The sequence below is a fragment of the Crocodylus porosus genome, unplaced genomic scaffold, assembly GCF_001723895.1.
Source record: "Crocodylus porosus isolate Cpor-Errol unplaced genomic scaffold, CroPor_comp1, whole genome shotgun sequence".
Taxonomy (NCBI): domain Eukaryota; kingdom Metazoa; phylum Chordata; order Crocodylia; family Crocodylidae; genus Crocodylus; species Crocodylus porosus.
Genome location: NW_017728921.1, coordinates 1,411,286 through 1,437,375, shown reverse-complemented (window position 1 = coordinate 1,437,375; position 26,090 = coordinate 1,411,286). Strand labels below are relative to the sequence as shown.

At 53.4% G+C, this 26,090-nt stretch overlaps 1 protein-coding gene across 1 annotated transcript in view; it reads left to right on the top strand.

Annotated features, from left to right (window-relative positions):
- MYO18B (myosin XVIIIB) overlaps positions 1-26,090 on the top strand; it is a 128,339-nt gene that overhangs the window by 29,307 nt on the left and 72,942 nt on the right. Inside the window, exons 12-21 of the mRNA XM_019538671.1 lie at positions 8,125-8,295; positions 10,195-10,285; positions 13,662-13,854; positions 15,193-15,273; positions 16,663-16,810; positions 17,677-17,836; positions 18,485-18,668; positions 19,116-19,317; positions 20,783-20,892; positions 25,824-25,889. Coding sequence (XP_019394216.1) covers positions 8,125-8,295; positions 10,195-10,285; positions 13,662-13,854; positions 15,193-15,273; positions 16,663-16,810; positions 17,677-17,836; positions 18,485-18,668; positions 19,116-19,317; positions 20,783-20,892; positions 25,824-25,889 — 1,406 coding nt within the window. The remainder of the gene's footprint in view (positions 1-8,124; positions 8,296-10,194; positions 10,286-13,661; positions 13,855-15,192; positions 15,274-16,662; positions 16,811-17,676; positions 17,837-18,484; positions 18,669-19,115; positions 19,318-20,782; positions 20,893-25,823; positions 25,890-26,090) is intronic.

Sequence of the window (26,090 nt, the reverse complement as noted above, 5' to 3'; positions counted from 1 at the left end):
CCGGGACTTGACCCGTGCGCCACGAGCGTTCAAATATTCCCGCCAGTGGCTCTGCAATGATGTCTCCCTCGAGGCTGGAACAGTTGGTTGAACCTTAGTGGCTCTTTGCAAGCATTGCTGTCTTCCGGTTTCCAGCGCCCAGGCCGCCTTCCTGCAGGCGCTTCAGTGGAGCCGTGCAAGGCAGAGATAGCTGGTTTTCACTCGCACATCCATGCGTTGCTCTCCACCTTCCCCCCTTGTCCGGTGGCCTGGCCGTTGTGACTTAGTGTGCCCGCGGGGTCCAACTCTGGAGACGTGTTACCATTGACTTTTGCTTCCTTCCTGAGGATTTTTATTATTGTTATCAAGGCTCCTCAGTTGGGGCGAGCTGTCGCCCCGCGCTCCGAGTTATGGCACTATCTATTCAGCTCTCTGACATCTTTATTACAAACCGTCAGGGAGATGCAACTGGAATGGCAGATTTCTTTAATCATCCCATTACCCGGCTCTTCCATTTGCTATTTATAGGCTTTAACGTGTCGTACGTTAGACAATGGGTCAATGGAGAATAGACTGGAGAATTTAGTGGGAGACAAATAAATTGAAGATCCCAGCAAAAAAAATTAAAAACAAACCCTCAAATCCTCCAAAACATCCGTTAATAGCCATAAATGCGGGCACATCTGATTGTCCCAGGACCGGGGCAAACACTTCTGCGATGAAATAAGTGGAGGAAAGTGGCCGAGTTGACAAACCGCTGCAGATACAGCGCGGTCATTGAGTTGCCCTTGTGTAGACGAGGCGAGAGGGCCCAGGGGCTCGGTACAGCGGCGCTGTGTGATGCATGGTGTGTTTGTGTGGGCAGGCGGGTGCGAGAGGGAGAGGCAGGCCGGCTGTGGACCAAAAGACAGTTATCCTCTGGTAAAGGGCATGTTTTAGCCTGTCCCAAGCACCAGCTGATCTGCACTATCTGTTTCATCCGTTGGTACGGCCACAGGAGAGTACGTCTTCTCCTGCAGCACAGAGGAGGGCAAAACCCGTGTAGCCTGTCTCCATCCCTCGTCCCATCCCTTCCTGTTTTTGCTCGTCGATTCATTTGCTGCGGCATGCGGCATTTTTGCAACGGCACAAGAGAAGCATCCGGTGCAAATGACCCTAGCCTGGTCCGCTCTGCCCAGAAGGAGGCGGTGAGGTGAGCCTGGGGGCCCGGCCCCTCTGTGACCAGCACGGCTTCCCGCGGCCATAGAAATGAGGGGTGAAGGGAGCCCAGGAGGTCACAGCGAGTCCAACCCCTGCTCCAAACAGGACCAGCCCCGACTACATCATCCCAGCTTAGGCTTCACTGAGCCGGGTCTTAAAAACCTCCAAGGGCAGAGAGTCCCGCCGTGCTGGGAAGCCGTGCAACATCGTGCATGCAGGTGCTCCCAGCTGGCGATATTTGTTCCGTGGGATTCCCACCCCGTTAGGAGCCGTCGCCGCTCCTAACGAGGCCCCCCGTCCTCCGACAGGCTTGGCACTTGGTTTGCACAGCACGTTCTGTTTGCCCTTAATTATTTCCCCCAAGCCCTGATTAGAGTGGATATGTGCGGCGTGCATGTTCCTGCCTCGCCCCTGAAATCTCGGGACTCTTAATTAACGATTATTAAGTCACCATGTTGTTGCTGGTGCGGAGCATGGGCCCGGGGAGAGACCGTGAGGCTGGCGGTGGGCGACAGGGGTTGTTCGTGGCCGAGTTGAGCGAGTGCTGACTGTTGTAATGGCCCCGGAGGTTCCCAGAGTACGTCTGGATGTGGCCCCGCTCCGGCCCTGCCATTGCCGCCTCCTTCCTGCAGCATGGAGGGGAGCTGCCTGCTTGCCAAGGCTCCTCCTGTGTGCACGGCAGCAAAACGGCTGGTTTGGAGACGCCCGCCCTTCTCCATCGAGGGTGACCGGAAGCCCCTTTTGCACCTTTGCTGCCCCATTGGTTTCCAGGAGCCTGGGCTGCGGCGTCCTGGGTTAGCAGCGGGCTCGGGCTGACCACACGTGGCAGGTGCTCGAGGTCCTCCATGACCCCGACATGCTTTTTTTCTACGTTCCCTGCTCTTTCCCCCCAACACTTGCTTCCTTGCTGCCGAGAAAATCGCCCTCCCGCGTAACTCGGCTCGGCCGACTGCGGTTGCTGGTGCGCAGGCGAGGAGAATTGGACCCACTGTGACTTCAGGGAAGGGAGAGGCCCGTTCTGTGATGCCGGCATCTCTAGCCAGCGACAGGGCTGTTCTTCGCATGCAGACGGCTCACGTCCCATCTTGCCACCACCGGGGTTTGGCTTTTAGCGCTAACGACTAATGCAAGGTTAAGAGCGAGGCCAATCTTATTACACTGTTCCCACTTGCAAAGCACAGGAAAGAAAATACCGAGCCCCCAATCACCCCGGTGGGGCACTGGCTCCTCCACTCCTCTAATTTTGCAAGGCGATGTTCGGCATTACTCGGGGACCGCCGGGTGATGTTGTTGTTAGGAAACCAATAAAGCGCCGTTCCCGTGATTCAGCATTAACAGCTCCTCCAAATGATGGAAACAAACACACCCTGCGTTCGGCGAGAGAAGTGCTTTACAGCTCCGGGGGGACTCTCTGTGCGTGCGAGAGAGAAAATAAGTGAGGTGTTGATAGTGTTTTTTAATATTGCTTCTCTTAAATAGTAAATGGGCTGAAGTAATTACCTCTTGGGTGTTGAAGTTAGGATGTTTCACACCAGGCGGATTACGTGCTGCTGCTGTTTATAATTTATGAAGTGGAGAAAGCATGCTTCACCCTGCACACAACAGGCTTGGGAAAGGCAATACAATTGCTTTGCAAATCAAGCCGAGCCGGCGAAGATATTACTGCAAAAGTCAACTGGCTAATTCAGCAGGGAGAAGTAAAATGGAACAGATGTGACATTTAAGGTTTTGGGTTTTTTTTTTAGTGCCAAGTATATCGATCTCTTCTTCTGCTTGCACAGGCCCCTTTGACCTGCTGGCAGGGTCGAGGTTGATTCGCTTGGGCATCCCGGCAAGCAGATGCTGCCGGGCGCAGAGCTGTGATGCGCGGGCAGATAGGTTGGGAAAAAAGTGCGAAGGGTGAACTGATGTGCAGAAGGAAGAGGAGGATTGGGGTTAAAGCCCTGGATTCAGACCTTGGGCCCTCCCAGGCTTGGCCATGCAGCCCCTGGATGACCTGGGGAACTTTCCCAGGTTCTCTTCAATTGGGTTGTCAATGCAAGACTTCCCTGTCTCGCCACAGAGCATCGTGACAGCAAACCCATCTGCAGCGGCAGCGTTGAGATACGGCAGTGACAGGAGCTGTATAAGAGTCCAGAAGGGACCTCACACCAGCTTGACACAGCTATAGTATATAAGCTTCCCAGGCAATAGGAAAACCAAGGTTAAATAACCTCTTGCCTCTTAAGAGAGGGATTAGTTTTTCTGAGACCATTAAAAGGTAAGTAAGTACCTGGCTAGGGAGCAGGGAAGAGATTTTGCTTTTATATAATAAAGTTTTAAAAGGCAGTTTGTCTCTCTAACATAGTTCCTCCGCGATTGCAGGATTGCGGATGCAAAGCTTGCATCCGCACGCTGGACTAGAGCAGGTTGAAATCCCGGGGATTTTGCAGCATTGATGAAATGCTGGAACTGAGATGGGAAAGGGGGAGAGCAATGAAACTCTGCTCTTTTCTCTCAGCGTTTGCTGCACGGGTGGTGGAGCTGTTTGAAGCCCTCCGAATTCCAACGTTTCAGAAACTCGATTTAAAAATTCGAAACAAAGATAGGAAAATAATCCTGAATTATTTTTCTTTCCTTTCGGTTGGTAGCAGCACTCTCTGCAGGGCTTGGAGATCTTCATCAGAGAGACAGAGGAAGCCTTGTTAGTGTGAAGTCAAGTAGCAGGCAGGGTAGGCTTGCGCCTTATAGACTAACCAAAGTAGATAGCTAGAGAAATATATTTATATAGATAGATATCTATCCATAAATATCCAGCTCTAGGTCTAGATACATCCACACACCCCGTATATAGGCCCTTTTTACTGTTGTGAAGAAACTGGGTTGTCCCCCAAACTGTTGAGCATCCTTTGCTCACTACATCAAGGTATGAAGGTAACTGCGGTGCATGAAAACAGACTCAAACGCCTCTGACATCAACAACGGGGTGAAACGGGGGGTGTTACAGCCCCCGTGCTCTTTAACATCAACTTTTCATTCCTGCTGCTTCGTGCATTCAAGGACAGCAATGATGGCATTTATCTTTGAACCAGACTAGGTGGAGGCTTGTTCAACATGCAAGGTTTAGAGAGAAACCCAACGTGAAAGCTGGTTCTGGGAGATTTCATGGCCCTGGTTGCCCACAGCAAATCTTCCCTGCAAAATCTCTTGGGCAGATTTTCTGCATCATGCAAGAGCTTTGGGTTGACAGTTAGTCTCAAGAAGACAGTGATCGTGTACTGGGGGTGGAAGAAACCGTGCCCAACATCACTCTGGCAGGTGCATCTCTTGGCATCGTCGATAACTTTTGCTACTTGGGTTCTACATCAGCAGATATCTTGACCTTCAGACTGAACTAAGAGAATGGGGAAAGCAGCTAAGAATTTCAGGCTATGATAGAAACATGCATGAAATAGAAAATTTGAGTGGGAAGGGACCTCAGGAGGTCACATCTAGTCCGACCCCCTGCTCCCAGCAGGACCAGCCCCAACTACAGCATCCCAGCCAAGGCTTGCACAACCTCGGTGGATGGAGATTCCCCCACCTCTGTGGGTAACCTGTTTCAGTGGTTCACTATCCTCTTAGTAAGAAAAGTTTTCCTAATTTCCAACCTCAGTTTCCCTTGCTGCAGCTTGAGCCCATTGCTCCTTGTTCCAGCATCTGCCCCCACTGAGACCAGCCCAGCTCCAGCCTCTTTGCAGCCCCCCTGCAGGGAGGTGAAGGCTGCTATCAATTTCCCCCGTAGTCTTTTTTCTCTAGACTAAATCAGCCCAGTTCCCTCAGCCTTTCCTCACCAGTCATGACCCCTAGTTTGCAAACCATTTTCATTGCTCTCCGATGGACTCTCCAACTTGTCCACATCCTTTGTGCTGGGGTGGGGGGCAAAACTGGACACTGGACTCCAGATGTGGCCTTCCCATAGAGGGGGAAAATCATTGCCGTTGATTTGCCGGCAATGCTCCTCCCAATGCAGCCCAGGATGCTCTTAACCTACTTGGCACCAAGGGCGCACTGCTGGCTCCCGTCCAGCTTCTTGTCCCCTGTCTCCCCAGGTCCTTTTCTGCAGAAGAACAGCAAACTACCACTTAGGTGAAGGTGAAGATGCAAATCCATGAGACTTGTGTGCTGTTATCCTTGCTTTATGGTTCAGAAATGTGGGCAACACATGCTAGGCACATCACGAGACTGAACAGCATCCACATGAGATGCCTGTGCAAGAGCCTGAAAATAACGTGAGAAGACAAATGCCAAACACAGAGGTGCTGGTGCGTGCAGGACTGACAGGCTCTTAAGACGAGGGGGTGTGATGGCTCGGGCACGTCAGGAGAACGGGAGGAGACCGTATCCCCAAGAATATTTGGTATAGAGAGATTTGAGACAGCTCCAGGAAGCAGGGTCACCCTCTGCGATGTGTGCAAAACACGATCTGAAGTTGTTCAACATCTGGGAGGAGCGTGTAGCATCCCGCCTGGTCTGGAGGGAACATCTGGCGCTGGCTGCAGCTCGGCATGAAGCAGCTTTGATCCAGAGGATGGAAGCAAAGCAAGAAAGAAGGAAGCAGCGTGCTGCAACCTTGGGCTCCGACTCAGACAACGCCTGGACCTGTGATGCTTGTTACGAGCGGTGTCGCTCTCGAGTTGGGCTTGTCGGCCACAAGCAGATGCATCGGGCACCTGGTTGGACCTCTCACACATGCACCGCGATCCGATCCAGAGGAGCGATGGTTGCCTATATGTATATCTAGATATAGATAGATACTCGACCTCCAGTGGTATATACGCACTTGGCACAATCTTTTGTGAACGGTAGCTCACCATCAGAACCAAACATTAAGGAGAAAAATATGTGCAAAGCCAGAGAAAAACCAATCCTCTTGCTTGCTTTGTTCGTTGTTTAAAGCAAACCTACAAGCAATTCAGGTTGGTTTGAGTTCCTCCTTTCCTTTTTTTTTTTTGTACTTGCTTTCTGGCTGCAGATTACAGAAAGGGCTGTTCCAATATCCCCTCTGCATTAAGGAGAGGTCTCTGTATGACTTTGACTCTCTCCTCCGTTTTCTACTCATTTCATCCAGCGTTGCTGATTTCTTGCCAGCTCGCTGTCATGGAACCATATTTCTCCTTAGATTTGTAAAAGCATGTATTCTGCAGTTTGTCTCCCTATTGATTTTAATCATTAGCTGGAATGAGCATTGCTGGATATAAATAATTTTCCTTGAAAATACATGTCAGATCTATTTGTAGTGGGGGACGAGAGCAGCTTTACTTCCAGGGTTATGGAGCCTGCAAACAGAGTTGGGCTTGAAAAAGACCTTCCTGGATTTGGAGGGATCGATGCATAAGCTTGTCAGCTTCCATAAACACATCGGTTTGTTCAGTCCTTTCAAGCACGTAATGCATGCACAGGAATGTCCCTTGCAATTGGGGCTACGCTATAGCTCAGGTCACAGTTCAGTCCCCCTTGCTCTGAAGTCTCTGAACACGTTTCCTTTGGGCCTGGTGTTCTCCACGCTTTGTTTCTGCCCCCGAGGGAACCGATTTGGAGGGTCTGAGCCACCTGCAGGCACACCGGTTGGTGGCTGTGTTGATGTAGGCGAAATGCATGGAGACTTCACAAAGCAGATGGTGCCGGAGGGGGGCCGCGGTGCAGCATGAGTCGAGCTGAAGGGGAGAAGTGTTTTGGCTGGATTTGAAAAGTGTCAGCATGAAGTTCCTAAAGGGATGCAAAAAGCATCTGGAAAAGGCCAGGAGCAGCATTGCAGCTCCATCCTGACATGCAGCTGGCAAAGGGACCCATCCTTCCTCAACCAAACCTCCGTTCAGGTGTGAGGCAGGGGCGGCAGGCCGGGGATTTTGCAAGGCTTCAGCAAGGGTTGGAGGGAGCGCGTCCTCGCTGGCATTTGAAACGGGGGGAGCTGAGCTTGGTGTAGCTTAGACTATAAATACCGGGTCTGCTTCCCTGCGCAGAGGGAAAGGGAAATCAGCTTTATTCTGCTCTCCTCTGCCTTGCTGATGAGCGGCTTGCATCAGGTTATAACTAATTAGCTGTGCCATACAACACCTGAGCAGCAATTGATTTTAAATTACTCTGCATTGAGAAATCATTTTCAACTCGGGTGTCCTCGCCTCTCACCCCCTCTTCCGCCTCGACCTTTGTACGGTGCGAACATATTAAGAACCTAGGAACATTTCTCTTGCGTCTTGCGTTACGGCAGCCGCTGTGAAAGATCTTCACAATTGTCGTTTGCAAGTAATTAATGTTGCTATGGTACAGTGTTTGTCGCCTTCTCTCCAGCAGGGAACAACACGATCGTGTTAATTGGGTGAGAGAGAAAATTGATCATGTTCCAAAGCTGAAAAAATTCTGTCGGTGGTTTTGGGGGGCACTTATCATCCCGGTATAAAATGCTCAGGTCAAAGTTTTGCCATCGGCTTCGAGATTTTTGCCGGTTTCCCCCCACACCAAGTGTTTGTCGCAGTGCTGCTTCGCGCGGGGCCCGGTGCACCTCGTTTCGGGGCTGGGGAAAACGGACAGCGGTTTGGAAGTTATACGTGAGGGGCCACGTGTGCACGGGCGGAGGGTGAAGTGTCCCTGGGGCAGCGAGGAGGTAAGGAGGCATCACTGCAGGAGTGACTGAGGCCGTCAGCCCAGAGAGGTGGGGGAGTCTCCACCCTTGGAGGTTTTAAGACCTTGGCTGGGATGATGCAGTCGGGGCTGGTCCTGCTTGGAGCAGGGGGTCGGCCTGGATGCGACCTCCTGAGCTCCCTCCCAGCCTCCTTGTCTCTGATCTTTCCACTCCCTTATGCTGTCCCCAGGAGAAAGCGTTGGCCTTTGGGTCAGGAAGGGGAGACGGCTGCGGTCAAGCCGCGTTCGGCCTTCTTCGGACTCACTTCGTGTCATTCAGTTGGTCTTTTTCTCCTCTCTTGTCAGTCGGCAGGAAGCAGTTCATGACGTTTGAGTCGGCTAATAACGCTGCAGAAGTGCTGGGCTGCGACTACGAGGAGCTGGCGACGGCGGTCTTCAAGCACCATCTCAAACAGATCATCGAGCAGGTCACGTCTGGTGGGAGTCGGCCGAGCCCGGCCGAGGACAAGGGCCCTGGTACGGGATTTCCCCCCTTCCGTTTTGTGTGTAACGGACATAGAAACTCTGCCCAGTGTCTCGTTCCCGACTTCAGCCAAGGAGAAGGCAGAGTCTTTGATGGAGAGACATGACACGTCCTTCTCCAGCCAGTGTGGGTGATCCATTTCATCATATTCATAATAAAAAAAACCCCCTAAATGTTCTTAATTAACAGACCTCTCCTCAGCTTAAAATACCGCTTCCATGTGCCTCGCCCTTCGGGCACTCGTAGGAGAGTAGGTAATTAATCCTGGCAGTAGCAGGGTCAGATGAGTTAAGTGACTGGGCAGAAAGGTCAACCCCTTGGCAACGGGAAGGCCTGTTTTCTATAGGCAACCCCGATCAAAGAGAGATCTTGCCGGAGCACAGCCAGCGCAGGCCCCTGCTGCCTCTCTGCTCCTCCTAGGTAATGTTTGTTCTTGCATCTGCACTGTCAGATGGGCCGGACACCATCAAAATCATCGGGGTCCCTTGGCCGAGGTGATGCCATCGCCATCTGCATGATCGGCGTGTCATTCGCACTGCCGTTTGTGTGCTGCAGAGCGCAGTACCGCTGCCTGAACAGACCAGGCCATGTAAATAAGCCCTCATAAGATGCGGTAACCCTCCACAATAGGCAAATCACTTTACCAAGCTGCCAGAGCTGCCGTTGCTTTTGCAATTCACAGGGCCACGGGGTTATTTTCTTCTTTTTTAACAACTCGGTCTTGTGTGGAGACTGAGAAGAGAAATCTTAAGCAGCCGCTTGCCAGCTCTCCCCAGCGAGGGGGAGGAACGGCAGCAGAAGACGAGGGGGGCCAGTCCACCCTGACAAACAGCCATTTGAATTGTAAACACCAGGTACTTTTAATGAGCAGGTGGAAGGGATTTGGATGAGACCCCAAGAATGTTTTGTTACCTGCTGGTATCTGGGCTCAGAGAACAGCTCGCAGCCAGGGCCCCTCCAATTGCAGTCTGCAAGCTTTATTTTCCTCCCTTGGCCTGGCGCTGTTTTTGGTTGGAAGTGGTTTCCCCCCCACCTTTGTGTGCTTGCAGCCAGCGTTCACGGTTCTCAAACCCTGACATCTGCCACAGAGAGGACTGTCATGTTGGAGAAAGGTGCAAGGGGGGTTATTCGTTTCCTAGCAACCAGCTCAGGTTAAAGAAAGAATGTAAAATGTTTGAAGAGCTCGTCCCCAAAATAATAATAATAATAATAATAATAAAAAAATAACCCCTCCCACCCCAGGTTGTGAGGGCAGCTGCTTTTCATCACACTCCTGCATAAGGCAGGTTGACTGCTTCATGAGAAGCCGGTGTAACTCTTGATGAAGTCCTTGATGAAGCCCCGTAGAGCTGAAATAAATGATCTCGTGGAGCTACAGCAGGCAGAGCCGGCGTGCGCGCTTGTGTGTGCATTTTCACGCAGGTATAAGGCCCTCCCTGCCCTGGATGAGAAGCCATTAGTGACACAAGCACAGCTCATTGCGCGCTTGTACACGGGACGGAAATTGCCTGTTTTTGCGGTTTAATTCCATCGCACTTTACACGTACAGGGTTTTTGTGAAATTTAAATGGGTCTGTTCACATTGCAAACTAAACCACGCCTGCTTGGCTCCTTCTTGACACCGACAAGGGGTGAGGAAGGACCGGCACCTTCAGTCTCCGTGTGAGAATGAGATGTCAGGCACTACAGCCGTGGCAGGCACCCACCCAGGTCCTGACTCCCCGTATAAGTACTTGTACGAGTAACGTATTGACTATGGGGATGGCGGGTGTAGCGTCTGATCTCCAGGAAGTGCGGGGAGGGATAGTTTCCAGTTCTGTCTCTGGCAGGAAAATTCAACCTGCCTCCCAAGCCTTTACTCCGCTGTCATGTTTTCTCTTTGTCCACTCCAGGCCCCAAAATGATGGGTGTGGAGTGCGTGGAGGGGATGGCTTCAGGCCTCTACGAAGAGCTGTTCGCTGTAATTGTCTCGCTGATCAACAGGTATGGAGCCAGGAAATTAAGCAAGCAAACAAACGAGCCCTTCCTGAGCGAGTGGAGGGCAGGAGGCCAGGATAAGTGGTGCACAAATAAATAGCAATGATTCATGTAGATGATATGAGCCCTTGATGCCTTTCTTCCTTGACGCTAATAAAGAGAAATCTTTCCTGAGTGCGCTCTGCAGAGCTGCCTGCCTGCCGGCTGCGGAAAGGTTATCTGGAGAACATCTCTATAACAGGAGAAAGTTATCAGCCTGGTAATGATCTTCTTAAACGATTTCTCTGCTATGCGGCGGTTCGGGTCCTCACAGTCGAGGGTGTGCGTGGTCAGCAGAAGCAGCAGCTGTGCCCTCACCGCCGGCTGACCCTTCAGGGCAGGATGTTGTGTCTCATTACCCTTTTCATTCAATTGAGGACAGCGAGGGTTGAAGGAGGTCACATCTAGTCCAACCCCTGCTCCAAGCAGGACCAGCCACAACTACGTCATCCCAGCCAAGGCTTGGTCTAGTTGGGTCTTGAACACCTCCAGAGGCAGAGTCCACCGCTGCTCTGGTAACCCATCCCAGCGCTTCACCACCTTCCTGGTGAGAGTCTCTCCTAATATCCAACCTCAGCTTTCCTTGCTGCAACTTGAGCCCATTGCTCCTTCAGCTGTCACCACTGAGGACAGCCCAGCTCCATCCTCTTTGCAACCCCCCTGCGGGGACTTGAAGGCTGCTATCAAATCCCTCCTCGGTCTTCTCTTCTGCAGATCAAATCAGCCCATTTCCCTCAGCCTCTCCTCACCGGTCCTGCCCCCAGCCCCCACACCATCCCCAGGCCTAGGGCAGGTGCTGTTCCCTTCCTCTCTTCTCTTTTGCCCACTGGCACACGCAAGCTTCCCAAGCCATGTCCAAGGAGGTGCATGCCTTCACCTCTGTCAAGAGGCTCCCAGGATGGCACGCCAGGCAAACCTGCCTCTTGCCTCTTTGTTAATTAAACCCGTGTCTCTTTATTGCTTCTCTGCCCTTCTTCAGCTCCATTGGCTTCCTGTCTGTCTGAAAATACTTTTTTGATATTAAAATGGAAAATGTGAGCTGTCATTATTGCACATCACCTCCCAGGTCATAGCCCAGGGTGGCTTGAAACTGCAAGGAGGGTTTTTCCACTTTGCCTTTGCCAGACTTTCCCCCTGTCTGGGATGTGCGATCTCCTCTTTGATGGTCGTGTTCATGTGGACCGGGGAAGCCGGAGGAGGGTAATCAGCTTCGTTTTCCTGAGACAAAGCCACATGCGGCTGTTTCATACCGCGTGTATATCCCGGAGATTGCAACAGCCAATTAGTATGTTTTCTGCTGGGGCAAAGTACTCCCTGCAGTCAGACAGGCCGGTGCTCTGCTTTGTTTCGCTAGCCTTATTTCCCTCCAGATGCTGCAGGAGCTGTAAACACAGAGAAGTTACACGGAAGTGGTGTTTCAGTCTTGAGAAGCAGCTAGTTTACTTATTAATAATAGATGCGACTTTGCAGGCTCCAAATGGAGGTTGCCTGTGTGAACAGAGTAATGAACCCATCGGGGAATCGGATAACGAGCCAGGCAGGTCTCGTGGTAGGAATCGTCTCCTTGCCGAGGCCTGCTTGCCAGGTGGAGACCAAAGGCAGGAGCGATGTTTCATCCAGCTGTTGTGGCGTCCTGGCATCTGCGGTCGTGGGGAAGCCCCCGTTGCAGCATTGCCTCTAGTCTTCGGACAGGAAGGAGCTCTGGGGTTCGGCTTCGGTTGCCTTTTTCCTTGCTGTGAAGCAGAAATAATTGCATTCGTGCCTGGGGCGTGACCCGGGCGTAAAACCAGAAAATAGCCAGGCCCCCAAAGGCCTTTCGTGTTTAACTCGCAGCTCAAATTGTCCGACTCAGAACCCAGATCTGCCCGGTGCCTGGAAATGCTCCTGCCGGGTTCATCCAGCCTCTGCACAAAGAAACCGCTGATGATTCCCTGAGCAGGCCTGGAAGACCAAAATGCTGCTGGTTGCGTAGCCCCCTGAATCGTAGCCGTAGCTCGGAGAATATCTCCTCTATCTCCCTTTCCTGGTACCTCCAGCTTTACGCCACTTGCTTTTATTTTCCAAGCCAGCTCATCAAGGCCCTTTGAAACCGCTGAAACAGCGATGCAGCGCGTCAGAAGGGAAAACATCTGTTTTAATGCAGTTCAGAAATTTTGGCTTCTCTTGGAGTTGACAAGGCGTTGTGAACCCGAGTCCTGTTCAGCATCGGAGGCTGTGTCGGGGGCTCCGAGAAGGTGCCGACATTCGCGGCGTTGGATGAATTCAAAGCTGACATGCATGCCTTCCTGCACCTCAGACCCGAACACCTGCGTCTTTTCCTCGGTTATTTTCAGCGCGCTTCTAGCTTTGGCCTTTCCCATCTGAAAGAAGCACACGTTCTTCTGTCTCGCTCGTGTACACAATGAGCAGAGCTACTAGCCGCGTTGTATCGTGCCGTGGGAGGAGGCGATGGAAATGCCATGAAACAAGGTGCGGCGTACACGGTGCAGAGGAACTTCGCAGGCAGCCTGTTGTGGAAAATGTATTTTAAAAAACAAATAATCTTAGAGCTTTTTCCAAGCCGTGTTCCCAGAGCTGTGTTGACCTGAGATGTTTGGAATAGATGCAAGAAAAACTTCCAAGGAGTTTTTGTAAATCAGGATTTTTTCCCCCCAGCAACCAACAGTGTGGCTGTGCCATAGGGGGGAAAAATTGCTGTACTCTGCATTACCAGTTATAGATTTCATCAAGAATTTAAGCCCTGCTTCCCTCTATGGCAGCAGTAGGCTTTATTATACTGCAGTCAGTGTGTTGGGAATGGACTTTGTCATTAGCTTAGCCAACATGGATCAATTTGGCCCTCTTTAGGGTCAACTCAACTGTCCTTATTGGAGATGAGTGAGGTTTGAGAGCTTTGCATTTTAGGGACAGTTCTGAAATTCAGACAAGTGATTAAAGCCAGAGCCCATCATCAACGAAGTATGTATTAAACAAGGTTTGGGAGCAGCCACAATAGATATCCTAGGGTAGGGTGGAAGACATCACCAGTAGTGAACAAGAGAAGGTATTCAATGAAGTTTAGATTGCAACGGGCAGAAGATACCTGTAGCTGCATGTTTGTTAGCACTTATTATATTAAGACCTAAACCAGGTGAAAGCTAAGCAAACGCCATGTCGATAGGAAGGTAATGAAATGAATGCCCAGGGTCAGGGGGCTGGCATGATTTAAAGGAGCCTTCTGGGATGACAACAACAAGGGGAAGTAACGGGTGGGGTGTGGGACACCTTTTCAACCCCTAGAGATGCTCAGATGCAGAGAGAGGCTATCCTGGCAAATCCGTGTGATTGTAACCTGTCTTGTTAGGTCTTTTGCATCCAGTCACCTCTCCATGGCTTCCATCATGGTGGTGGACACCCCCGGTTTCCATAACCCTCGGCACCAGAAGCAGGAACGAGCCGCTACGTTTGAAGAGCTGTGTCACAACTACGTGCACGAGCAGCTCCAGGCGCTGTTCTACAAGAGGACGTTCGAGGCCGAGCTGGAGCGGTACAGAGAGGTGAGCCCCCCGCTCTGCCTGGCTCTTGGCACGCGGTTCCTCTTGCGACATGCCAATGGAAAATCAGTGGCTTTCTAAACGCCGGCAGCTCCTGGGTTGCACGGCCCCGCCACCTGCTATCGCAGGCATCTACCTTGCACAATTGGGTACTGTAACTGCAGCTGTAATGAGAAGGGCTGCGCTGAGCATCCAGAAGCCTGCAAGAAATATTCTGTGCCATGGAGGGGACTTTGTGGGGGGTTTTATCATGTGGCTCTCGGGAGCACAAGAACAAGGCAGGACAGAGATGTTATTTAAGGCCTTAAATAGCGTCTCGCTAAGTCTTAAGTAGCACCTCTGTCCTGCCTGGGTAAACCCGACTAAAATACCAAGTGTGTGGGCATGAGGGTGTTCCCAATCCATCTGTGAGCTGCTGGGAAAAGGTGCCATGCAACTCTTTCCCCCTCCATTCAGCACTGGGGAGGCCACATCTGGAGGCCTGTGTCCAGCTGTGGGCCCTCCAGTACAGAAAGGATGTGGACACACTGGAGAGAGTCCAGTGGAGGGCAGTGAAAATGGGTGGGGGCTGGGGGGGACAGGCGTGGTGAGGAGAGGCTGAGGGAAATGGGTTGATTGAGTCTGCAGATGAGAAGACCGAGGGGGATTGAATAGCAGCCTTCACCTCCCTGCAGGGGGTGCGCAGAGGATGGAGCTGGGCTATACATTCACACTTTAGCTTAGTGTTGGTCCCTAGTGCAGGGTCCCTAGTGCTGTACAAAGCCAAAGCGTCTTTGCTGAAAGACATTCGGAGGAAGTGCCGATACTGCTCATTGGGGAACGGATAATCTGAGTGCATAGCATCAGTGAGAGGCCCTCAGGCCCACAGTTGCTTTACACACATCTGGGATGGGAGGAGGATAAAACATCCGAGCCTGATATCGCGGGGCTGTTGATTCTCAGCTCGGGGAAAGGAAATGGAATAAAAACAATAGAAAGCCTCCAGGCTGCAAATTAAATAATTGATTATTTTGATGACGCTCCCTCATTAAGACTTCAGTTCTGATCACATCCGTTATTTATGAAGCATTTTTGACATTCACCAAACCACGGCGGCAGCCATCTGAGCGCCCTTATCTTGACAACCTTACCTGGTGATTCAGCCCAGGCGGTGCCAATGCAGGCAGTTCAAAGATGTCTGATACGGGGGCTTTGATCAGCCAGCTTCAGACGGGCACAAAGCAAAGTGGGAGCGGAGCAGACGCGGGGCTTGTTTTTCCCCTCCTGCTTGCAAGATTATCTCTTCTTGGATTTCAAATGTCAGCTCGCAATCGAAACAAACTTCCCCATGATGTTTTCCAGGAAAACGTGGAGGTGCCTTTTGATCTGCCAGAGCAGTCTCCGCTGGCCACGCTGTCTGTCGTCGATCAGAACGCGTCCCAGGTACCACAGCCTCAAAGCGACGGCAAGAGCGTGCGGCTGTCTGTCTGCCCCGGCGGGTAGGAAAGGGAGTGAGTGCCGGCTGGGAGCCGTGGGGTGTTCCCTTTGTTCGCTGTCATCTTGAACGCAAGTTTCGGTGCTAGGGAAAGGCCCAAATGGCGGCCCTCTGGGATGCAATCTGGGATTATCCCTGAGCCTGTGCGGCAGCTTGCGCTTCCCCGTGCCCACATCTTTTTAAATGCTCGGGGCTGGCCTGGGTATCGGTGCATGGCACAAGGTGCTGCTGTGCTGAGATGCACTACACCCACTGTGGACGTGCTGCTCCTGGACCACTGCCACGGTTGGGAGGTGCTGGGCACGTGCCTACAGGCTCGGCCCCTCTAAGCGCTCTTGCTGGTGCCTGCGCAGCCCTGCATGTGTCTGTCTGCACACGTGGGGCAGACAGTGGGTCTCAGCCCAGTGCTGCCTCGTGCCAGGCAGACATCCCTGCAATCACAGAAGACTTCAGACTGTCTGGTTCTTTTGTACCTGCGGCTGCAAATAAAATGGCCTGAGGGGGGAATTAGGGCACGTCTACATGTGTGCTTTATAGCCTATTTTAATGCGCATTAAAGTGTCACTAAAAACCCACGCTGTTTAGTTAATACATGTTTCATAGATTCATAGACACTAGGGCTGGAAGGGACCTCGGATATTTGAGTCCCAAGGGCTGATACACATTTTCTTAGTACCATGTTCATAATGGAGGTACCAGATTTAATGCACATTAACTAAAGCGCATTAATGTACGTGTAGACATGCCCTATGTGCCAGTGGAGAAAGCTGAGCTTTTTGGCAGTAGCTTATAAACCCAACGATATCATCTCTGGCGACCGACACTAGGCTGCTGTAGATGGCACTCTCAACCCTGTTCAGATTTCAATTAGCAACCCCCAAAGCTTGCTCTTATCAGTCACTGTCAGCCATACAAGTCCAGGTGCAGAGAAGCAGCCAGGCCAGGAGGAGGGGATGCCAGCCAGGGGAATCGGCAGGCTGCAGTACGGGGCGTATGGCGGTGCTGCCCTGGTTCAGCTGCAGACTGGTGCCCCCACTACACTGGGATCTGCACTCCACGCTTCATGTGCAGGGGGGAGATTTTTTCAGAAACCAGCTTCAAAGACTTGAAGGTCTGCAGCAACCTGGTCCCTGGCAGAGAAGGCATGGTGCCAAGGCTGCGCTGGCTGGAGGAGGTGGAGGTGGGGGCGGGTGGTGGTGGGTGGTGGGGTAGTGAGAGAGCAGGCTGCCCCGGCATCTCCTGATTGCCTCGTTAAGCGGTGTCGAGCTCCTGGCCAATCTTACCCCCAGACTTGTTCCCCCTGTGCCCTGACCTGACCGCGCCTTGCCTTTTGCCAGCTGCACGTGGCACCCGGGGGCCAGGCGGATGACCCGAAAGGCTTGTTCTGGATCCTGGATGAGGAGGTGCTGATCCAGGGCTCTGGCGACAGTGTCGTGCTGGACCGCCTCTGCTCCTACTTTGCTGCTAAGGGAGCCCAGAAGGAGGGTAAGGGGAGCGGAGGTCTGTCCGTCCATTCCATCTGTGCCGCTGGATGTCGCCGCGGCGGGGGTAGCGGCAGCCAAGGGGAGGTGCTTTTGTTCAGGAGACATTTCTGTCCTGATCCTGGGGTCACTGGAGCCTCGGGGGAGGAGAGGCAGGCGCCGCCTGTACGAACGGGGCTTTGCAAGTTGACCCGCGTTTCTGCGGGCTCCCTCTTGCATTCGCCTTTGAGAGGGCGCAGCTGGGAGGTAGCCACATACTCCTATACCCCTGCCCTGCCTGACCTATCCTCTCCCCTGCCATGGGTCCTGTCTCCCCGTCCCAGGGGGCGAGGGCAGTCTCGTGAATGCCAGCCTGGGAAGAAAGTGTCTGGCCTGCTCCTTACTCGGAAGCAGCGAGACAGCGGTGATTTCTCCTCATGCCGGATAATTGCACAACATTGATTTCTAAAACGTGCCCAGCTGCAGGCCAGGTCCCATGCGCATTTGTTTCCCTGTGCATGGTTGCATGCCTCCTGAGCGGCGGGGCTGCGGAGGAGATGCTCTGCCAGCTCAGGTACATGCCAAGGAAGCACGTTTGCTTTCATCAGTGGAGGCTTCGCCATTCATTTCACCTGGGACAGGGGCAGTGTGGAGTCAGGTGAGGTGACTAAGGTGGCTGAGGAGAGTAGTGGCAGAGAGGCAGGACTCCTGTTGTCCCTGGCTAGGCCCAGCGTGGGGAGAGTCACCAGGTGAGGATGAGACCAGAGAGCAGCTCGAACAGCCCCCCTTCATTTTAGCCGGGCTGTCACCCCCCACCCCGCGTGCATGCGTGCGTGCTCCTGTTGTGCAGGGTGCATGGAGAGAAATCACAACCTCCTCGTGCTGTTACAGAGGACGGCGTCCTCCGCAAGTGCGAGCAAGTGCTGCAGTTCGAGATCTCCCACCAGCTGGGCCAGGACCCCGTTCGCTACGACCTTGCCGGCTGGGTGAGCAAAGCCAAGCCCAACCTGTCTGCGCAGAACGCCATCCAGGTCCTGCAGCAGTCCCGAGCGTGAGTACGGGGGCACAGAGCCACGGGGCGACAGGGCCTCCGAGGGGTGCCTGGCTCGGAGGGCTCCCGGGTCTCGCATCGGGCACCGCCGGGGCTTCCCCGGATGGCCCGCTTCACGCGGCAGACACTGTTCTGCCTGCTTCGGCCGCCGGCAGGGTTTTACCGCTGCAAACTGAAATCGCGATGGCATCAAACCATTATGAACGGCTCTACACATGCCGTACGTTGAAGCTGCCGTTATGCCACCTGCGGCTCGTTTTGCTGGACTTCCTGCCATTCGCCGGCCGTTGTAACGGCGAGTAGCAGCTCTCCGCCAGGTTGCCCGAGGCAGCGTCCGTGTGGACAGGGTTGGCCCTCTGGACAGCTCCCCCGAGTAAGACCAGATTCCACGTGAGCTGCTGAAGTCGAGCCCTTTGTGAGGACATGTAGCTCTTATGCAGGATTTCCCTCGGGAAGTCTCCGAGGATGTGGCCAAGGGCGGGGTAGTAGCTTTGCTCCCATTTGACAGATGGGGAGACTGAGGCAAAGGAAGGTGAAGTGACTGAGGTCACTGGGGCCTGCACCAGGCCTCAGCTTTTAAAGAAGGGGGAGTTTGGTGATGTGCTGCGCTGCTCTTTCATGACCCGGACCTATTTGCCTTTCTGACAGTAACGACGTGAGGAATCTCTTCCAGCCTCGGTCCAAAATGCCCCAGATTTGCCGGTCGGTGGCAGGCCTGGAGGGATATTCCCAGCAAGCTTTGCAGCGCATCGGCTGCGTGAGGAAGACCTTCGCCAGCAGCTTTGCGGTGGTGAAGAGGAAATCCGTCTGCGCGCAGATCAAACTCCAGATGGTGAGCGACGGAGCTGCCGGTCCTCTCGGGGCGGCGTCGGGGGCGATTACAACCCCGAGCACGTCGCTCCCCGTTGTTATTGCTTATATCACGGGAGCACCCAGCACCATTTCTCTACCCCAATATGTGTCAGGGCAATACAGGCATGCGGCAAATTCTCATAACCCGCTAGTACGTAATGATGTCTTCTCGCCGATCCAGGCCCCGGGTGCGTCGTATCTCAGCACTCGCTGCGTTATTGCATATCAGCTCCACGGCTCTCCCAGGAGCTGTTGTTCCTTGCACATCAGTTCAGCTTCCAGTTCGTAGTGACTGGAAGGGACTCCTTCTCCCCGCGGAGGAGGCCGTCGGCACACGGGAAGGGAATCCTTGCTTTTCCCTTCCAAAGCGTTGCCATTTCTCCCCCCAAGTCGGACGTAGCTGATTTGCCTTTCGTTTATCCCGCAGGATGCGCTCTCAAACCTGGTCAAGAGGTCCCAGGTGCATTTTATCCATTGCCTTGTTCCACGAGTGGGCGTGGATGAGGCGGATGTGACGACCTCCCAGCCTGGCGTCCCGGGGGAAGGAGACCTAGCTTTGGACGTACCCACCTTGAGAGTCCAGCTGTGTGGGGCCCAGCTACTGGATGCGCTACGTCTGTACAGGATAGGTATGATCAGCCTGCTGGGGCCAAGAGCCAGCGAGTGTTTATCAAGCCTCCCTTCACAGGTCTCTTGATGGCAGAGCAGCTGCTAGCGTGTGGAGGGATGCTTGTTCATCTCTCCCCCAAATCTCCTGGCACTTTGTCTCCCTTCCTTTTGCAAGTGAGAGCCAAGAGCAGAGAAGTTGCAGCCTTGGTGCAAAGCCAGGCACTCTGCACCTGCAGCATCAGGCCTCCACACAACCCAGGGGAAGCAGAGGAGCAAACCCAGAGGGCTTGCAAACCTTCCCTGCTTGAAGCCAGGCACTTGGGACGCGGCAAAGGAGCCCATGTGAATGGAGAAGAGGGGGAAAGAGAGCAGTGCCCAGACCAGCTTCAGCCTGTTTTGGCCAAGTTTGGGTTGGTTTGGGGGTGCCTGTTACCTAGACTGTGCTGAGGCTGGACTTGTGCATGCATCCACTGAGCAAACCCAGGACAGGTGCCATAGGAGCGGGGTGTAACAAGAGGAGGGCTGCCAGCTCGGGGGGCAAGTCCAGAGCCCTGGCATGCTGTGTCCTTGCTAGCCTGCTCTGTCCAGCCACATGCGGCTGCAGACACGGTTTGACCACGGCCTCCAGAGCCAAGCCCCAGAAAGACACCTTGCAGAGGGGACAAGGCACGGCTCTTCCTACCAACTCCTCCGCCCGTGAGCTGTGCCGCACCACGCTGCCGTCTGGCAATCCTTTGGCCGCAGCTTTGGCAGCAGACGTGAGAGCCCCAGGGCACCGAGGGACTTTTCTGCGGGTGTTACCAGGCCAAGCGCATGCGAGTTAAAAATGCTAGCTGAGGTAGCCAGCTTCTGCTGCTGAACAAACGTCGCCGGTGCCAGCGCTGCGGAGGCCTCCTCTCCTGCTGCTTAATCATAAATATATCGAGATGCAGAAGCACTTTGGGGGGAGAGAGGGGGGGAGCGTGTGTGCTCGGCACAATCAGGAACAAAGAGAAATTGTTCCTCCACTGGCGCCTCGTTGATTTTTGGCCTTGCTCTTGTGGACATAAATGGGAACGAGCAGGCCTGACCCAAGGCGCAACGTTGGTCGCCGGAGCTCGTGGTCTGCCATGGTGAAGGCCGCCTCTTCTCGGGCTGTGAGGAGGAGAGCCGGGGCTGCCCAGCACTTTGTCTCCTGGCTCCTGCTTTGCTTTGCAAGGCTGGTCTGTGCATTTCCAACCGCGGTCTTGGACGTGGCCTCGTGCTGTCGCAGCCCCGGGGTCTGCTGATATTATAGTCGTGGAGGATGGTGGTGAGGGTGGTGGTTGTTACTGCGGTGGCCTTAAACAGCACCGAGCCTCGGGGTGTGCGGAGATGCGCTGTCCCCCACGTGCCCACCCCAGCTCAGCCTCACCAGGGAGCGCCCGCATGTGCAACCGGTCTGCAGAGCACCGCAGGCTTGACCCCCGCTGCGGGTGCCCCGCTGTGACTGGTCTCTCCCCCCAGGCTACGTGGACCACATGCTGCTGACCCAGTTCCGGCGGCGCTTCCAGGTGTTGGCTCAGCCGGTCATGAAGAAATACACCTCTGCCTACGAGATCCCAGACGAGAACAAGGTGCGCGGCTCCGCCGGTGTGTGTCTGGGGAGGGGGCAGCCTGCACCGATGCAGCTCTGGGTGCTTTGGACATGGGGACAGTCAAGAAAGCAGTTCTGGGCTCATCTTTTCCCCCCGTGTGTACTCCCAGTTGGGGTCAAGCTCCTCTCTGCAGTTGTCCAAGAGGCACCCGGCTCCTGCCGGTGTTGAGACTCGCAATCAAATCGTAAGAGCTGCAATGCCTATAGCTAGGATGCCCTGAGCTATTCAGGCAGTGAGCTGTCGCAGCCCTGGATGGATTGGTGGGGCTGTGGGGTAGACTTATGGGCCGGCGGCAGCTTTGCAGGGGTGGATGTTCATAAGCAATGGGCACCATGGTGGAGGAACTGGGATCCACATAGGCCCTGCCAGCTCCCAGCACATCTCATCCAGTGCAAAGTGACGTCCTGGTGTTGTGCACGGCGCCCAGGGGGCACTGCCCATCCCGCTTGACTTGCCCCCGTTGTCCTGGTCCTAGCGACACGGGCACGGTGGCAGGTTGCTGGTGCTCTGTGGGATCTCAGGCCGCTCGGGTACATTTCTGTGCTCGGGCTGCTTCTCTGCAAGTGCAATGAACACTGGCTGCATGAGCTGTGTTTGCTCACGTTATAGCTTTGTGGAGAGGGCTGGGAGAAATCCACCTGGAAGCCATGCTTGTTTTCCATCTCCTTAATACCCAAGAGCAGTGTAAACAGGCTTAAAGATCCTGCTTGCTGTGTGCTGGCTGGTGCCCTGGATCTCTAGCGGCCTGGGCTGCAATCTTCTTACATTGCACTGCGGTATCATCTGCTACCGCAGGTTTCCTGCGCTCGGTAGGGAGGGAAATGTGTGCACGGGGGGGAGAGGAAGGCAGTGGGAGGTGGGCCTCCGGCAGGTGTGTGCCTGAATGCTGTTGTAATTCTCTGGAGTTGGGATTTCTCTTGGGCCTCTCCGAAAATCCCAGATCAGCAGTCTGGGAGATGCTCACTGTCGAAGCTCCTCTTTAATTTTCTTGATGAGTACGTTTGCTTTTGTGGAGGTTTTGCAGTGGAGATGGGCAATAGGAGGGGGGGAAAAAAAGCACCCTTTGCTGCTTATGAAAAAAATGATAAATATTCAATGCCTGGCATGGCTGAGGGGAGATGAATTATACATGACCACGTGCCCCATTGTGCAAACTGCCAGCGCGTGTGTGCAAATTCAGTTAAGACCTCAGGATTTAATAAGACAAGTTTGACGGCTGGAAAAGGTCAATATTGTTATTAAACGCCGTAAGGAGGCAGAGGGTGCCTAGTCAGCAACGTGTAAGCAGGGGATTGGAAAAATCCCATCCTCCCCGGTGCGGCTTGTCTTGACATTGCGTTGCACAAAGCCGGCCGTTCAGATAGCTGCGTTCGCTCCGCTGCCAGGGCCCGAGCAGCCCATGCAGCCTACAACGTGGTGTTCGTGCCATGTCGGAGGTCCGTTCTCCTGCCCATTCTCCTCGGTGGTGATGCTCTCCCTCACACACTTCCTCTCTCTTTGATACTTGATTTTGCATTTGTTTGGTAGCCAACCCTTCAACCCGGCTGGGTCCCTTTTGTTTGAAGAGCTACATAGACACATGACAAAGGCAGCCCCAAGATCTAATTTGTCTGCTTACACATGTGAATGCATTTAAAAATGACATATGGATTTAACAAGTCACTTCTGCATGTAGCACTCATGCAAAGTGCTTCCTTTTGCAAACACTTCCCAGGGGGCACGTAACCAAGCTACATCTGTTCTACATGCCGCTGGTCTCCAAGGTGTGTACATGCCATGGGGGTTTAGTTTGGTTTAAATTGAAGCACTGTTTTTAAAAACCCACTGTTTCAATTTAAATCCCCGTGGTGTGTACAAGAACCCCAGGGCTGACCTTAACCAGCTACTTCTGCTGTATCGACATCATCTCTGTCAGTTGAAAAAGAGGCCTAACAAAGAGGAGGAAACGAGAGTGTGAGCTTGGCAGATTGTCCCCGAACACCCAGAAGCTATTGGCAGGGACAGGGCTTGCTCTCACTTTTGCTGTCCTCGGAGATTGAATGCATTATCGGCGTTGTTGCATCCTGAGAAGTAAATCGCACGGTGTCTGATGGCATGACATACTAGGTCTGACAGCCCAGACCCCCCGCAAGCGTATGCTGGGCTTTCATAGTCAGATCTACTTACCTCTTCACCGTACCCAACGCGGAGAGATCAAATCAATGCAGCCTTCTGCAAAGCTCCATGCTGGAACCGATTTGTTAGGTACCTGTGAGCGGTCCTGACAGACCCCCTCACACATTCAGACCCACATAGGCATCCCCAGGAGGCAGGATCTTGTCGTGTTTGCATGGAAGCACTGAGACTGAACAAGGGATTCACATCTGTAACCACTGGAAACACTGTTTGAAGCACTCGGCGGGTCGGCAGTGCTGAGGCCTGTGGGCAAGGTATCGTGTACTTTGTCTTCCCCTATCCAGTTCCTGTTGGAGTCGGTTGAGCGCATTTCCTTCGGGCTGTTGATCTCTTGAGTAAAATATGGTGAGGTCTAGAGGCCAAGAGCAATTCCTGCCCCAAAACAGCAGGACAACAAGGAGAGGTTTCTCTACAGCTCCCCTGGGAAGGCTGCCTGTTGCTCTGTCCAGAAAGCCTCCGTCTTCCTCCTTTCAGAGGGCTTGTGATAAATGCAGAGCTGCCTTCTTAGGCTCCCTGCAGATCCTTCTGAGGATTTCGGCTTTCAGGAAACAGAGAGACAAGTGTCCTTGGAGCTTTCCTCAAAAAAACCCCAGAACAACCCCAGAATTAAAAGCTGTCAGTCCCCCCTCTCGACGTCCAGCTTCTTCTCCAGTTGCCAGCCTGTCAGGGAGCCTTTCTGTATTGCAGTCAGTGGCAAAACTCAAGAGACCTTTCGTTGATGTGCAGATCTCCAAGCCTCGTATTCTCGGAGCGCTCTCTCCCTGCCAGGTTGCTGAGTGGCCTTCCCTTTTCTCGTCTTGTTATTGCAGAAGTCTGTTTCAGAGTTTCGGCACCGGTCTGTAGGCTGGAAATGAAACCTTTTCATTGCACCTCGAAGGTGCTCAGACTTGACACGGGAAAGCACGTCGACAACCATCCGCAAGCAGAGTTGGCTCCTTCCTTTCCCTTTTAGGGCTCACTTGTCTAGGCAAGATTTCTGGTGAGGAAGAAGTAGGAGGCACTCAGGCGCGTCTCCTCTCCCGGAGGGAGGTGACACAGAAAACAACAGGAGTCATGGCTTGGGGGTGCTCTGTTACTATTAGTAAAATATTTGCAGAACTTGAGGCCCACTAAGGACCTCTTACTGGCGATGAATGACACTTAATCAAATCCTAAAGGAGGAAAAGAAAATGGATGAAAGTGGCACTGAAAATAAGGCACCTTGTATCATACAGAACTCAGTTGTGGGATCCTCTTCCCTACTGCACTCTTGGATTCGTTTCAGCTCTCCAACTAAGGGCAAGCTCTCGTGAAATGTCCCGGCCCCGTTTCGAGACATTTTCCTCATTGGCAAGACTCACTCTGGTACCAGGGTCCGTCACACTGGGTGCATCTACATGTGTGCTTTACTGCGGGGCTGGCTAATTAGCTCTGCAGCAAAGTGTCACCGTATGCACGTGCACCCCTATTAGGGCTCAGTAAATTAATTACCTCTGCTGTAGGACAGTGCTGTCCAGGACAAATGCTTTCCCACGGAGGAGTAATTTATGCTGCCGCATGATGGTGACTGGCTAGCTGGCAGGTAGCCCCTGCGCCGTAGCACCCTCATGCCCCAGCCAGCCCCTCCACCACCCAGAGCCTGGGGCTGACCCCTCAGGCCTGCTGCCAGCCCAGGCCTGCTCTGCCCCAGCTCAAACTGCTGCGTTCCTGAGCAGTGAACTCCACTGTGAAGTGTGCTGGAGCTTATTGAGGCACGCTAATTGCACATGTAGACACACCCAGTGTGTTTCTAAGGGTGATAACCAAAGCCCTAATCACAGCAACAGCTGCCTGCAAGCAACTTCTGGGTTCACCAAGTCCAGCCGTGCTGCAAATTCTGCTCCAGGTCTTCACGCTGCGCAGACTGGGACGCTCTGCATGAACGCTCAAGCAGCTTTGCGGAGTAAAAATCCTGTGAACAAACATGTCGTTTTGTATTGTTTGCATGTCGTTTGGCTTGATGCGTGCTGTTCCAGGTATGGCGGCATGTCCGTGACACTGAGACACAGCCGGGGCTGGAAGGTAATTACAAAGGAGCAGGCACATGTCTCCTGCTAGGGGTGCTGGGCGTTTGCAGCGCTCTGGGAATATTTGAATCAACATTTTACGTGCCCGACATGGCTGAAGGGCCGACGTCCCCATGCCCAGCCATGGTAAGATTTATCGTGCTGGTTTTCCCGAGAACTAACCATTATTTTTCTGACGGCTTCAGTTGTAAAATAAAAGATTGTGTAAAATATGCCCTTAATTGAGACCTGGGGGCAACCTCCCTCTTCAGGTCAGGGAGTGATGTGTCTGAAGCCATTACTTCCAGGCTCTCGCCGTGAGGCTGGTCTTTAATGTGGTTTATTGCTGTCTTCAATGCACAGTAGTCCGACAGGGACGGTCCCAGTGTCTCCCGTCACTCAGGACCTGATCAATAGCACACTGTGCAGCAGGCCTGCATTTTGGGTATGCTGGAAAAGATCCCCCCGCTGCCCCTGGACCAAGTAGGGTATCAAGTGTGAATGGCATGACGAGTACCCAGCACCGTGCGGCGGGTCACGTGCAGCCTGGCACTAACAGGACGATGCTCTATGTATGCCAGGGGAAGGTTAAGCTGGCAAGCCTAATTCCTGCTGATTTTCTTGTTGGGACACAAGCTGAACCCCGGTCCGCCTAGTCCAAGATCTAAGCAGCCCAATCCGACTCCTTCATCTGCTCTCCTTTCTCTCCAGGCGATGGAAGAGCTCTTCCAGGCCCTCGATCTGGAAAAGAGAAGCATCGCTGTGGGTCGCAGCCAGGTACGCGGTCGAACCATCCCCGGCGAGGCCATGGCGCCGCTCCAGCGCGATATCACAAGCAGGCAAAGGGTGGGATCTGCGTCCTGTTGTTGTGAAACGGCGAGAGATGTTTTTCTCGCTTTCATTTGTAAGATTTTTCAGAAGCGTCTGAATGAACCGGCAGGTGAAACGCCGTGGGAGTCGGTGGCGCTGAGGCTCCTA